Below are 12713 nucleotides of genomic sequence, written 5' to 3' on the forward strand. Positions count from 1 at the left end.
TCCCAGCTATACCTTCAGAGATTTCAACATTTTTCCAAGACCAGCAAAATATGAAGAAATCTTATGTGAGTTGTTAAAGTCTTTCTACACTGTTTAACAATGTATTTTATGAGGTTAATGACTCCTATACTTGAAATGGAAAAGTAGAAATAGGTAAAATGAAACTGAGGGAAACAGCATAGCATAATGGTTCTCAAACTTTAATGTGCATTAAAATCACCTGGAAAGTTTGCAAAACATGTATTGGGGCCTGAGATTGCAGGTGATGGTGATATTGAGGTCTACAGGCCAGTAACATTGGAATAGCAGGTCACTAGAGCAGAATTGGCAAGGAGACACATACACACAGATCATAAGAAATTATGTGGTTACCAAAATTAAGCTGCAAATATTTATTTATTTAAAAATTAATTTTTATTGGAGTATAGTTGCTTTATGATGTTGTGTTCATTTCTACAGTACAGCAAAGTGAATCAGCTATATGTATACCTATATCCCCTCTTATTTTTTGGAATTCCTTCCCATTTAGGTCACCACAGAGCGTTGAGTAGAGTTCCCTGAGCTATAGAGTAGGTTCTCATTAGAGCTGCAAATATTTCTGACCATTCTGGTAGTCATGGCCAAAAAAAAGACTATGTTACATGGCTTTTATTGATCATGTGAATAAAGCTGCCTGCTTCCTTTTGGAGCCAAAAGATTTTCTGACATTGAAAGCTGAAAGAAGAAAAAAAAAAACCTTTTGTTTCTTTTCTTGTAAATGATGAACAACCTTTTGGTGGCAACCATGAAATCAATGCCTGTAATTATTCTTCAGTGGATGCAAAAGATGGTACCAAGCAAAACCCTTGGTACCAAGATGGTACCAAGCAAAACCCAGATTTTTCAGGAGGCCATATTACTGATGCTCATGTAGACAGCTTTCTGATGGTCTTGGGTTTTTTGGGGGGGCCCACCCCTGCATAAAACTAGAACATCTACAGAATAAATTGACTGCATGTCCTTAAAATAAATTTCTAAAATTCTTTGTCTTGCTCAGTATATAGAGTGTTCAGTTAAGAGAAGATTTTCTGGCAGGTGTTTCTGCACCTAATCAAATTTCAATCTGCTTCATGCAGAATGGATTCTGCCTCATCATTTGCTGGAATTTGGTCAGTGAAAGTCACCAATAATATATATTGTTTAAGTACATGTAAACAATTAACCATTTTAAAGTGTACATTTCAGTGGCGTTTAATACATTCACAGTATTGTGCAACCATCATCACTATCTAGTTCCAGAACATTTCCATCATCCCAAAATAAAACCTAATACCCTTTAAAGTCATTCTCTATTCCCCTTTTACCCCAGTCCCTGGCAACTACTAATTTACTTTCTGACTCTAAGAACTTGCCTCTTGTAGATATTTTACATAAATGTAATTATACAGTATGTGTTTTTTGTGTCTTTCATTTAGTATGTTTTCAAATTTCATCCATATTGCAGCATGTATCAGATTTCATTCCTTCCCCACCCCCCAGCTTTATTAAGGTATAATTGACAAAATTGTAAGATATTTGAAGTACATATCATGACAATTTGATATACATATATGTTATGAAAGGATTCCTCCCATCTAGTAAATTAACACATCCACCACCTCACATATTTTTCTCTTTTTTTGTGAGACATTTAAGTTCTCCGCAGATTTCAATTATACAATCAATACAATGTTATCAGTGTAGTCACCATGTTATACATTAGATCCTCAGACCTTTTTCATTTTATAGCTGAAAGTTTGTACCCTTTTACCAAGATTTCATATCTTTTCATGACTCAATATTCCACTGTATGGAGGTACCACATTTTGTTTATGCAGGTATCAATTGATGGACGTCTTTGTTGTTTCCACCTTACAGCTATTGTGAATAGGGCCACCGTCAACATTTGTGCACATTTTTGTTTGAAAACCTGTTTTCTGCCTGTATCACTGCATCTTTTCCAGTCTTGAATAGTCTCATTAAATAATTGTATTTTATTAAAAAAAAAGAAAACCTGTTTCAATTATGGGTATATACCTAGAAGTAGAAATGCTGGGTCCTATGTTAATCATTTTTAACTTAATGAGGAACCACCAAACTTTTTCACAGTGGCTCCACAATTTTACATTTTCACCAGCAATATATGAGAGTTCCAGCTTTTCCTCATCCTCAGCAACACTTGTTAACATCTGTATTTTTTTATTATAGCCATCCTAGTGTGTGCAAAGTCGTATCTCATTGTGGTTTTGATTTGCTTTTCCCTAATGACAAATGAGCACCATTTTGTGTGCTTCTTGGACATTTCTATAACTACTTTGCAGACATATTTTTTCGTGTCCTTTGTCCATTTTTAAATTGGGTTGTTTATTATAAGAGTATTTCGGGTACTAGGCTTCTATCAGTTATATGATTTTCAAATATTTCCTCCCATTCTTTGAGTTGTCTTTTCATTCTTTTGATAGTATATACTTTGAATCAAAAAGGGTTTTAATTTTTTTTAATAAATTAGTTTAGTGGTGCTTGATTCTTTTTTTTAATAAATTTATTTTATATTTGGCTGCGTTGGGTCTTTGTTGCTGCGTGCGGGCTTTCTCTAGTTGCAGCGAGCGGGGGCTACTCTTCGTTGCGGTGGGTGGGCTTCTCATTGCAGTGGCTTCTCGTTGTGGAGCACAGGCTCTAGGCACACAGGCTTCAGTAGTTGTGGCTCGCAGGCTCAGTAGTTGCGGCTCGGATCTAGAACGCAGGTTCAGTAGTTGTGGCTTACGGGCTTAGTTGCTCCATGGCATGTGGGATCTTCCCAGACCAGGGTTCAAACCCGTGTCCCCTGTATTGGCAGGAGGATTCTTAACCACTGCACCGCCAGGAAAGCCCAAGGGTTCTAATTGTGATGAAGTTTGGTTTATCTATTTTTCTTCTGTTGTATGTGCTTTTGATGTCGTATCTAAGAACTCATTGCCAAACCAAGATCACGAAGATTTACTGTGTTTTCTCCTAAGAGTGTTACAGTTTTAGCTCTTACATTTAGGTCTTTGATCTATTTTGAGTTAATTTTTGCATATATAACATGAGGAAGGGGTCCAGTTTCATATATTTGTATGTGGATATCCAGTTGTCCCAACACCGTTTGTTGAAGAGACTGTTTTTTTCACGTTGAGTGGTCTTGGTACTCTTGATGAGAAATAGTTCACCAGAGATGTGTAGGTTTTTTCCCAGATTTTCAGTTCTGTTCACTTGATCTATATGTGTACCCTTATGCCAGTTCCATACTGTTTTGATTCTCTAGCTTTGTGGCAAGTTTTGAAGTCAGAACACGTGAGTCCTCTGATTTGTTCTTCTTTGTCAAGTTTATTTTGGCTATTCGAGGTTCCTTGCAATTCCACGTGAATATAAAGATCATGTCCATTTCTGCAAAAAAAGGCTGTTGGATTTTTCATCGAATTTGTGGAACACTGGGGAGTATTCTTATCTTGACTATATTAAGTATTTTATCCCATGAACAAGGAGTGTCCTTCCATTATTTAGGTCTTTAATTTTTTTCAGCGAAGTCTTGTAGTTTTCAGTGTATACAAGTCTTGGACCTCCTTGGTTAACTGTGTTCCAAAGTATTTTATTCTTTTTGATGGTATTGTAAGTACAGTTGTTTTCTTAATTTACTTTTGGATTGTTCATTAAACTGATATTTTGTGTGTTAATCTTGTGTTCTACAATTTTATTGAATTTATTAGCTCTAATAATTTTTTGATGGATATTTTAGGATTTTCTGTGTGTAAGATCATGTCATCTAAAGACAGAGATAGTTTTACTTCACTGTTTCTAATTTGGATGGCTTTATTTCTTTTTATTGCCTGGTTTCTCTGGCTGGGACTTCTTTTACAGTGTTGAATAGAAGTGACCAAGGTGGGTATTCTTGTCTTGTTCTACATTTTAGTGGGAAAGCTTTCAGTCTTTTACCATTAAATACTAGCTATGGGTTTTTCGTAAAAGCCTTTTTATCAGGTTGGGAAGTTCACTTCTATTCCTAGTTTATTGAGTGATTTTATCCTGAAAAGGTTTTGGATGTAGTCAAGTGCTTTTTCTGCTTCACTTGAGCATCGTGTGGGGATTTTTCATCTTCATTTGGTATATTAAATTGATTTTCTCATGTTGAACTGCTCTTGCATTCCTGGTATAAATTCTACTTCGTCATGATTCATGATCTGTTTATTTATTTGTTTATTCATTCATTCATTCATTCGTAATGCACCACGCAGCTTGTGGGATCTTAGTTTCCCAACCAGGGATGGAACCTTTGCCCCCAGCAGTGGAAGTGTGGAATCCTAATCACTGAACCGCCAGGGAATTACCTATGATCCTTTTAATATGTTGTTTGGACTCAATTTTGTAGTATTTTGTTGAGGATATTACATTTATATTCATAAGGAATATTGGCCTGTAATTTCATTTTATTGTGATGCCTTTATCTAACTTAGATATTAGGGTAATTAATGCTGGCCTCATTGAATTAGTTAAGAAGTACAGTTTACCCTTGAACTACACAGGTTTAAACTGCATGGGTCCTCTTATATGCAGAGTTTTTTCAATACTAGATATTACAGTACTACACAATCCATGGATGGTTGAATCTGCAGGTGCAGAACCGCAGATAAGGAGGGATAGCTCTGAAGTTATACTCGGATTTTTAACCACACTGAAGTCATCACCCCTAACCCCTGCGTTTTTCAGGGGTCTGAAAAAAGTTTTTCAGGGTTTTTCTTCCTCTTTTTTGGAAGAGTTTGGGAAGAATTAGTGTTAATTCTTCTTTAAATGTTTGTTAAAATTCAGCAGTGAAGTCATCTGGTTCTGGACTTTTCTTTGTTGAAAAGTTTTTGATTACTGATTTGATCTCTTTGCTTGCTATTCACATTTTGTATTTCTTCCTGAATCAGTTGGTTATTTGTGTTTCTAGGAATTTATTCATTTAATCTAAGTTTCTGATTTTTTGACGTAAATTGTTTTTAGTATTGTCTTATAACCCTCTTTATTTCTGTTAGGTTGGTAGTAATGTCTCCATTTCTGATTTGAATATTTTGAGTCTTTTTTACTTTGTCAGTCTAGCTAGAGGTTTGTCAGTTTTGTTGATTGTTTTTTAAAGAAGCACTTTTGGTTTTGTTCATTCTATTTTTTCCCCCCACTTATTTGTCTCTCCTCTAATCTTTATTATTTCCTTTCTCCTGTCAGAGACAAAGACCAAAATATATCTATATTCCTTACTGTATCACAGTATCAGAAGGATAGAGACAAACAGAGAGAACACCATGTGATGACAGAAGCAGAGATTGGAGTAATGCAGCTTCAATCCAGAGAATGTCAAGTATTGCTGGTCACCATCGGAAATAAGGGGGAGGCAAGGAAAGTTTCTGTCTAGAGTCCCAGAGGGAGCATGGCCTTGCTAACACCTTGCTTTTGGACGTCTAGACTCTAGAACTATGAGAGGATAAATTTCTCATTACAAACCACCAGTTTGTGGGAATTTGTCATAGCAGCCCTAGGGATCTAATCCATGTGCCATAGATTTGTAATTATTGTTTTATGCTTTTAAGTTAGATAGAGAAAAAAGGAGTTATTAACCAAAAATATAATAATATTGGCTTTCACATATACCTTTATAGTTTTTTAAATTATTTGTTTGTTTGTTTATTTATTTTATTTATTTATTTTGGCTGTGCCGGGTCTTAGTTGAAGCATGTGGGCATGTGGGACCTTTAGTGGTGGCATGTGGACTTCTTAGTTGTGGCATGCAGGCTCCTTAGTTGTGGCATGTGGACTCTTAGTTGCAGCATGTATGTGGGATCTAGTTCCCCAACCAAGGATCAAACCTGAGCCCCCTGCATTGGGAGCGCAGAGTCTTACCCACTGGACCACCAGGGAAGTCCCTACCTTTATTGTTTAATGGTGTTCTTTGTTTCTTTAACTAGCTTTGAGATAGTGTCTTCCATTCATTTTAGCCTGAAGGACTCTTTAGGTTTTCTTGAAGGACAAGTCTATTAGCAACAAACTCCCTCGGCTTTTGTTTATCTGAGAATGGCTTAATTTCTCTTTGTTTGGAAGAACAGTATTTTTGAATATAGAATTCTTCATTGAAAGTTTTTCTTTCAGCACTTTAATATGTCATGCCACTGCCTCTTGTCCTCCATGGTTCTGATGAGAAATTGGATATTCCTTTTCAGGATCTTCTGTACATGATGAGTCACTTCTCTCTTATTTCTTTCAAGATTCTCTTTATCTTTGACAATTGATTATACTGTGTTTTAGTGGGTCTCTTTGTGCGTATCTTACTTGAAGTTCCTTGAGCTTTTTGGATATGTAGGTTCATGTTTTTCATCAACTTTGGGAGGTTTTCGGCTTTTATTTTTTCAAATATTTTTTCTGTCTTTTACTTTCCTTCTGGTACTCCCAATATGCAAATGTTGGTGTGCTTGATGGTGTCCCACAGGTCTCTTAGGCTCTGTTTATCTTTCTTTATTCTTTTTTCTTGCTCAAACTGTATAATTTCAGTTTACCTATCTTCTAGTTTGCTGATTCTTTTTTCCATCTGTTCACATCTGCTGTTGAACCCTCTACTGAAGTTTTTATTTCAATTTTTGTACTTTTCAACTTCAGTATTTCTATTTGTTGATGTTCTCTTTGGTGGAACATCATTCTTCTGGTTTCCTTTAATTTACCCCCCATGGTTCCTTTACTTCTTTAACCTTATTTAAGACAATAGATTTATAATCTTTGTCTAGTAAATCCAAAGATTAGGCCTCCTCAGGGAAGGTGTCTGTGAATTTTTTTCTCGTGAAAGGGCTATACTTTCTCATTTAAATGCCTTATAATTTTTTGGTGAAACTGGACATTTTGAATATTATAATGTGTTAATTCAGAGATCAGATCTCCTCCCCAACCCTCAGAGTTGTTACTGTTGTGTGAGGCATAGTTTTTTGTTTGTTTTGTAAATGTCTAAACTATTTTTGTAAAGACTGTCTTCTTTGTTGCATGTCATTACTGAAATCTCTGTCCCATTTACATAGTGCTCAACTAGTGATTTAACAAGAGATTTCCTTAAGTGCCTGGAGTCAACAAAACCAAAAATCTCCCCAGTCCTTACTGTAGGGTTTGTATGTATTGGAGCATATCCTCAACACCACACTGGGCAGTTTAAAACTCTTCCCTCACCCTCACTTCTTATTTGTACAGAGCTTGATAGTCACCCAGAGTTGAGAGCTTAGGATTTTGTCAGGTCTTTTTTGAACATGTGCTTCATCCTAGATATGTGTGGGTCTTCTAGATTTCCAGGACTATATGGAAACTTTTCAAAGCCCCAAAGCATTTCACTCCCCAGCTTTTCTTCACAGACTTTTTTGACATATATTTTGTTTGCTCCAGCTGACGTCCTTTGCCCCAGTGGCAGTAGCTGGTTCATTTGCCTTTAAATGTTTTCAGTAAATGCCCTTCATGTAGTCATTTCTCTGATGTAAGAGGTTCTGAGCATTCTGCTGTAGTCTTTTCAGGTCTCCACCAGACAGTTCAAAACAAACAACCCCAATTGTTGAGAAATAACTCCATTCTGCTCTCTCTGGCACCAGGAATCTACACCAAGAATATTGGAGTCCATCTTCAAGACCAAATGTTACTGGTTGAACTGCCTCCTGAAAATTTATATGTTAAAGTCCTAATCATTGATATCTCAGAATATGATCTTACTGGGAGAAAGGGTCTTTACAGAGGTAGTCAGGTTAAAGTGAGGTCATTAGAGTGGGCCCTAATCCAATACTAGTGTCCTTATAAAAGGGAAATTTGGACACAGAGCTACATATAGCAGGAAAACGTTGTAGAGTTACAGGGAGAAGACAGCCATCTGAAAGCCAAGGAGAAAGGCTTTGAATAGATTCTTATCTCACAGCCCTCAGAAGGAACCAGCCCTGCTGACATCTTAATCTTGGACTTCTAGCCTCCAGATCTGTGAGATAATAAACTTATGTTGTTTAAGCACTCAGTCTGTATACTTTGTTATGGCAACCGTAGCAAGCTAATACAGCCTGAGAGGGTGAGATGGAGCAAGGGTAAGTTAAAACAACACAAAATCCCTCCTACCAGGTTTCAGTTGCATTTTTCTTGATTAATCATTCTCTTGATTGTTGTAACCTTTGTCTATTTTCCAGAGTTCTGCTAAAGTTGATTCTGATAGTTTTTGCCAGGTTTTTAGGTGTTCCTTTGGAGGGATGTGGCCCTGAGAGTTCTGTGCGCTGCTGTTTTCCCTGGTCAGAGTCTGTTACCAATGATACATTGCAGTTTTGGAGTTACTTGACCTCTCTGCATCATTTGACCCCACTGCCTGCTCTTCTGCACAGCCTCTACTAGCAGCTCCTATAACTTCATACAGCCCTCCTTCTACCCCTCTAGTGATGTCTCCTTCAGAACAATTAAGGACTTTGACTCCTGGCAATTAATGTATCCCTGTATATTAGTTTCCTGTTACAGCTGTAACAAATTGCCACAGATTTAATGGTTTAAACCAACACAAAGTTAGAGGGAAGTCCAAATTAACCTTACAAGGTGATGACAGGACTTGTACCTTCTGGGCTCTGGTGGGAGAATCTGTTTCCTTGCTTTTTTCAGCTGTTGTGACACCTTCCTCCATTTTCAAGGCATATCACATCAGTCTCAACTCTTTATATTGCCTTCTCCTCTTCTGTAGTCACATCTCTTTCTGGCTCCTTCTTATTTATTAGGACACTTTTGATTATCCTTAGCGTCCACCTGGATAATCCAGGATGCTCTCTTTTCAGGATTCTTAGCTAATCACATCTGCAAAGGCCCTCTTGCCGTATACAGTAATATTCACATGTTCCAGGATTAGGACATGAATATCCTTAGGCCATTATTCAGCCTACCACAGCTGGGTTTTCATCCTTGACTCACTGTTCATATACATGTTTATACATTTATATATATACATTAATTTCTCATTCTATTTGTGTAAGTAGACAGAAATGTATGTATCATGGAAAAATATATATTTTGTTTTATATGCTTCTTAGAATTATGTCAGTTATCTCATTTGATATGTAGGTTACTGTATCTCCGTTTTAAAAATTTTAATATTGTACTTAAGATTGGTCCAAATTTTTAATTTTTAATGTCATATAATATTTTATTATGAGACCATACCACATTTTAGTTTTCCATTTCTTTACTGAGAGATGCTTGCTATTTCCATTTTTCAGTGTCATGTATAATACAGGTGTACCTTGTTTTATTGTGCTTTGCTTTACTGCACTTCACAGATACTGTATTTTTTTTACAAATTGAAGGTTTGTGGTAAATCTGCATCGAGTCTTTTGGCACATTGTTCCAAAAGCATTTGCTCACTTCTTGTCTGTTGTCATATTTTGGTAATTTTCACAATATTTCAAACGTTTTCATTATTATTATATTTGTTATGGTGATCTGTGATCAGTGATCTTTGATGTTACTATTGTAATTGTTTGGGGGCACCACAAACCACACCCATATAAGACAGTGAACTTAAATGTATCTGTTTCGACTGCTCCACCAACCAGCTGTTCTCCAGTCTCTTTCCCTCTCCTTGGGCCTCTGTATTCCCTGAGACACAACAGTATTGAAATTAGGCAAACTAATAACTCTACAATGGCCTTTAAGTGTTCAATGAAAGGAAGAATCACACATCTCTCACTTTAAATCAAAAGCTAGATTAAACTTAGTGAGGAAAGCATGCCGAAAGCCTAGATAGACCAAAAGCTAGGCCTCTTGCACCAAACTGTTAGTCAAGTTGTGAATGCAAAGGAAAGGTTCTTGAAGGAAATTAAAAGTGCTACTCCAGTAAACACACAAATGATAAGAAAGTGAAACAGCCTTATTGCTGATATGGAGAAAGTTTTAGTGGTCTGGATAGAAGATGAAAGCAGCTACAACATTCCCTTAACCAAAGCCTAATCCAGAGCAAGGACCTAATTCTCTTTTCTTCAATTCCATGTAAGGCTGAGAGAGGTGAGGAAAGCTGCAGAAGAAACATCTGAAGCTAGCAGAGGCTGGTTCATGAGGTTTAAGGAAAGAAGACGTCTCCATAATATCAAAGTGCAAGGTGAAGCAGCAAGTGCTGATGTAGAAATTATAGCAAGTTATCTAGAAGATCTAGCTAAGATAATTAGTGAAGGTGGCTACACTAAACAACAGATTTTCAGTGTAGACAAAACAGCCTTAAATTGGAAGAACATACCATCTAGGACTTGCATGGCTAGAGAGGAGAAGTCAGTGCCTGGCTTCAAAGGACAGGCTGATTCTCTTGTTAGGGGCTAATGCAGCTGTTGACTTTAAGTTGAAGCCGATGCTCATTTACCATTTGCAAAGTCCTAGGACCCTTAAGAATTATGCTAAATCTACTCTGCCTGTGCTCTATAAATGGAACAACAGAGCCTGGATGACAGCACATCAGTTTATAACATGGTTTGATGAATATTCTAAGCCTACTATTGAGATTTACTGCTCAGAAAAAAAGATTCCTTTCAGAATACTACTGTTCATTGACAGTGCACCTGGTCACCCAAGAGCTCTGATGGAGATGTACAATGAGATTAATAATGTTTTCATGCCTGATAACACAGCGTCTGCAGCCCATGGGTCAAGGAGTGATTTTGATGTTCAAGTCTTGTTATTTAAAAAATACGTTTCATAACACTATAGCTGTCATAGACAGTGATTTCTCTGATGGATCTGGCAAAGTAAAAACCTGGAAAGGATTCACCATTCTAGAAGCCATTAGGAATGTTTGTGATTCATCAGAAGAGGTCTACGTATCAACATTAACAGGAATTTTGAAGAAGCTGATTTCAGCCCTCATGGATGACTTTGAGGAGTTTGAGACTTCAGAGGAGGAAGTAATTGCAGGTATGGTAGAAATAGCAAGAGAACTACAACTAGAAGTGGAGCCTGAAGATATTACTGAATTACTCCAATCTCTTGATAAAACTTTAACGGTTGAGGAGTTGCTCCTTCTAGATGAGCAAAGAAAGTGGTTTCTTGAGATCGAATCTACTCTTGGTGAAGATTGTATGAGACTGTTCAGTTATGGGAAGAAAATACTCAGGTGCCTACCTACATTTTTTTAATCTAAAAAAAAGAATGAAATTTTATATATAGATTGACAATATGAGTTTACAATTTATAAATAAATAAAAAGGTTTCCCAGAAGGAAGAGTAAGCAGATATTTTGGACACCCCTATTCTACAGGAGTTATATCCAAAATTATTCAATAACTCACTCCCTGAATAACTCCATAGCTCTTTATCTTATCATAGTCCCAAATGGTACTCTCTTATGTGCTAATTGCTTTTCCTTTAACTACTATTCTTAGAGGTATCCATGGTTATGCTGTTGCCCCAGGTTCATGACTGTTACTCTAATGTTGTTTAACCACTCAGAATTTTACCTCCTCAGTGAAACCCACCCTAATAGCAGGAATAGAACTTTTGTCCCCTTTGAAACCGCAATCAACTTTGCTCATCTTTTCACAATAGTAACATCTTATTGTAGTTATATGCTTGTATATTTGTCTGTTTTTCAGATTATATGCTTCTTGATAACAGTAACATTGCTTTGTCTTCAGATTCCCCCAAAGTAGGATAGTTTTTATGGCATGCAAGCATCAATAACTTATATTAATAACTGGAGGGAATTAGTAGGGAATATCTGTTAGGATTTCTCCCTCTCCAACCAAGTACAGTGCAGAAGTAGACATCCCAAAACGTATTTTGATTGACTCTGAATAGTGAACAGTATAACCATTCTCATGTAGCTTCTCCATGTCTTTCAATTCTGATTACTTAAATTTGAGCACAAATGTGCTATTTCAGGAATCCTTATCATTTGAGGATGTGACTTTGGACTTCACCCAGGAGGAGTGGCAGCAGCTGGACCCTGCTCAGAGGACACTGTACAGGGATGTGATGCTGGAGAACTATAGTCACCTCGTCTCAGTGGGTAGGGATTGTTTTCCATGTAGATTCCTAGTATGCATGTCCTTTCTTGGTTGCTGACACCTGTGGAAATTTTTTGAGTTTGAAGATACTTAGGCTTGAGATCCAGGGTGATAAGAAAAAGGACTGCTGAAACACCATAAAGAATTTTTCTTATCCCAATAATAGATTGAAATTGGTCCCTGAAGCTTCATTTTCTGTTTTCTTCAGGAGCCGTAAAGCCCATGAGCCTAGCGCAATTCCCATGTCATTTCCCATTCACAGGGTATTGCATCCCTAAACCAGAACTGATCTTCAGGTTGGAACAAGGAGAGCAACCATGGGTATTAGAGGAAGAGTCCCCAAGCCAGAGCTCCCCAGGTGAGTTAGGCTGTATTAAACAGAAGGACACCTGGTGATAGGTACGAATTCTTATTAATCTTAAGTATTGCTCATGTGTTCATTTTTTCTTTTAACATCTTTATTGGAGTATAATTGCTTTACAGTGTTGTGTTAGTTTCTGCTGTGTGACAAAGTGAATCAGCTGTATGCATATGTATATCCCCATATTCCCTCCCTCTTGCATCTCCCTCCCACCTTCCTTATCCCATCCCTCCAGGTGGTTGCAAAGCACCAAGCTGATCTCCCTGTGCCATGCAACTGCTTCCCACTAGCTATCTATTTTACATTTGGTAGTGTAT

The 12713-nt window shown here is 37.1% G+C and overlaps 1 protein-coding gene across 1 annotated transcript in view; it reads left to right on the forward strand.

Annotated features, from left to right (window-relative positions):
• The window catches only part of ZNF33B (zinc finger protein 33B), a 34313-nt gene that overhangs the window by 2410 nt on the left and 19190 nt on the right, over positions 1-12713 (forward strand). The window contains exons 2-4 of the mRNA XM_033842136.2: positions 7-65; positions 11911-12037; positions 12244-12393. Of these exons, the coding sequence (XP_033698027.1) occupies positions 51-65; positions 11911-12037; positions 12244-12393 (292 nt within the window). The 5' untranslated portion in view covers positions 7-50. The remainder of the gene's footprint in view (positions 1-6; positions 66-11910; positions 12038-12243; positions 12394-12713) is intronic.

Source organism: Tursiops truncatus, chromosome 16 (assembly GCF_011762595.2).
Source record: "Tursiops truncatus isolate mTurTru1 chromosome 16, mTurTru1.mat.Y, whole genome shotgun sequence".
Classification (NCBI taxonomy): Eukaryota; Metazoa; Chordata; class Mammalia; order Artiodactyla; family Delphinidae; genus Tursiops; species Tursiops truncatus.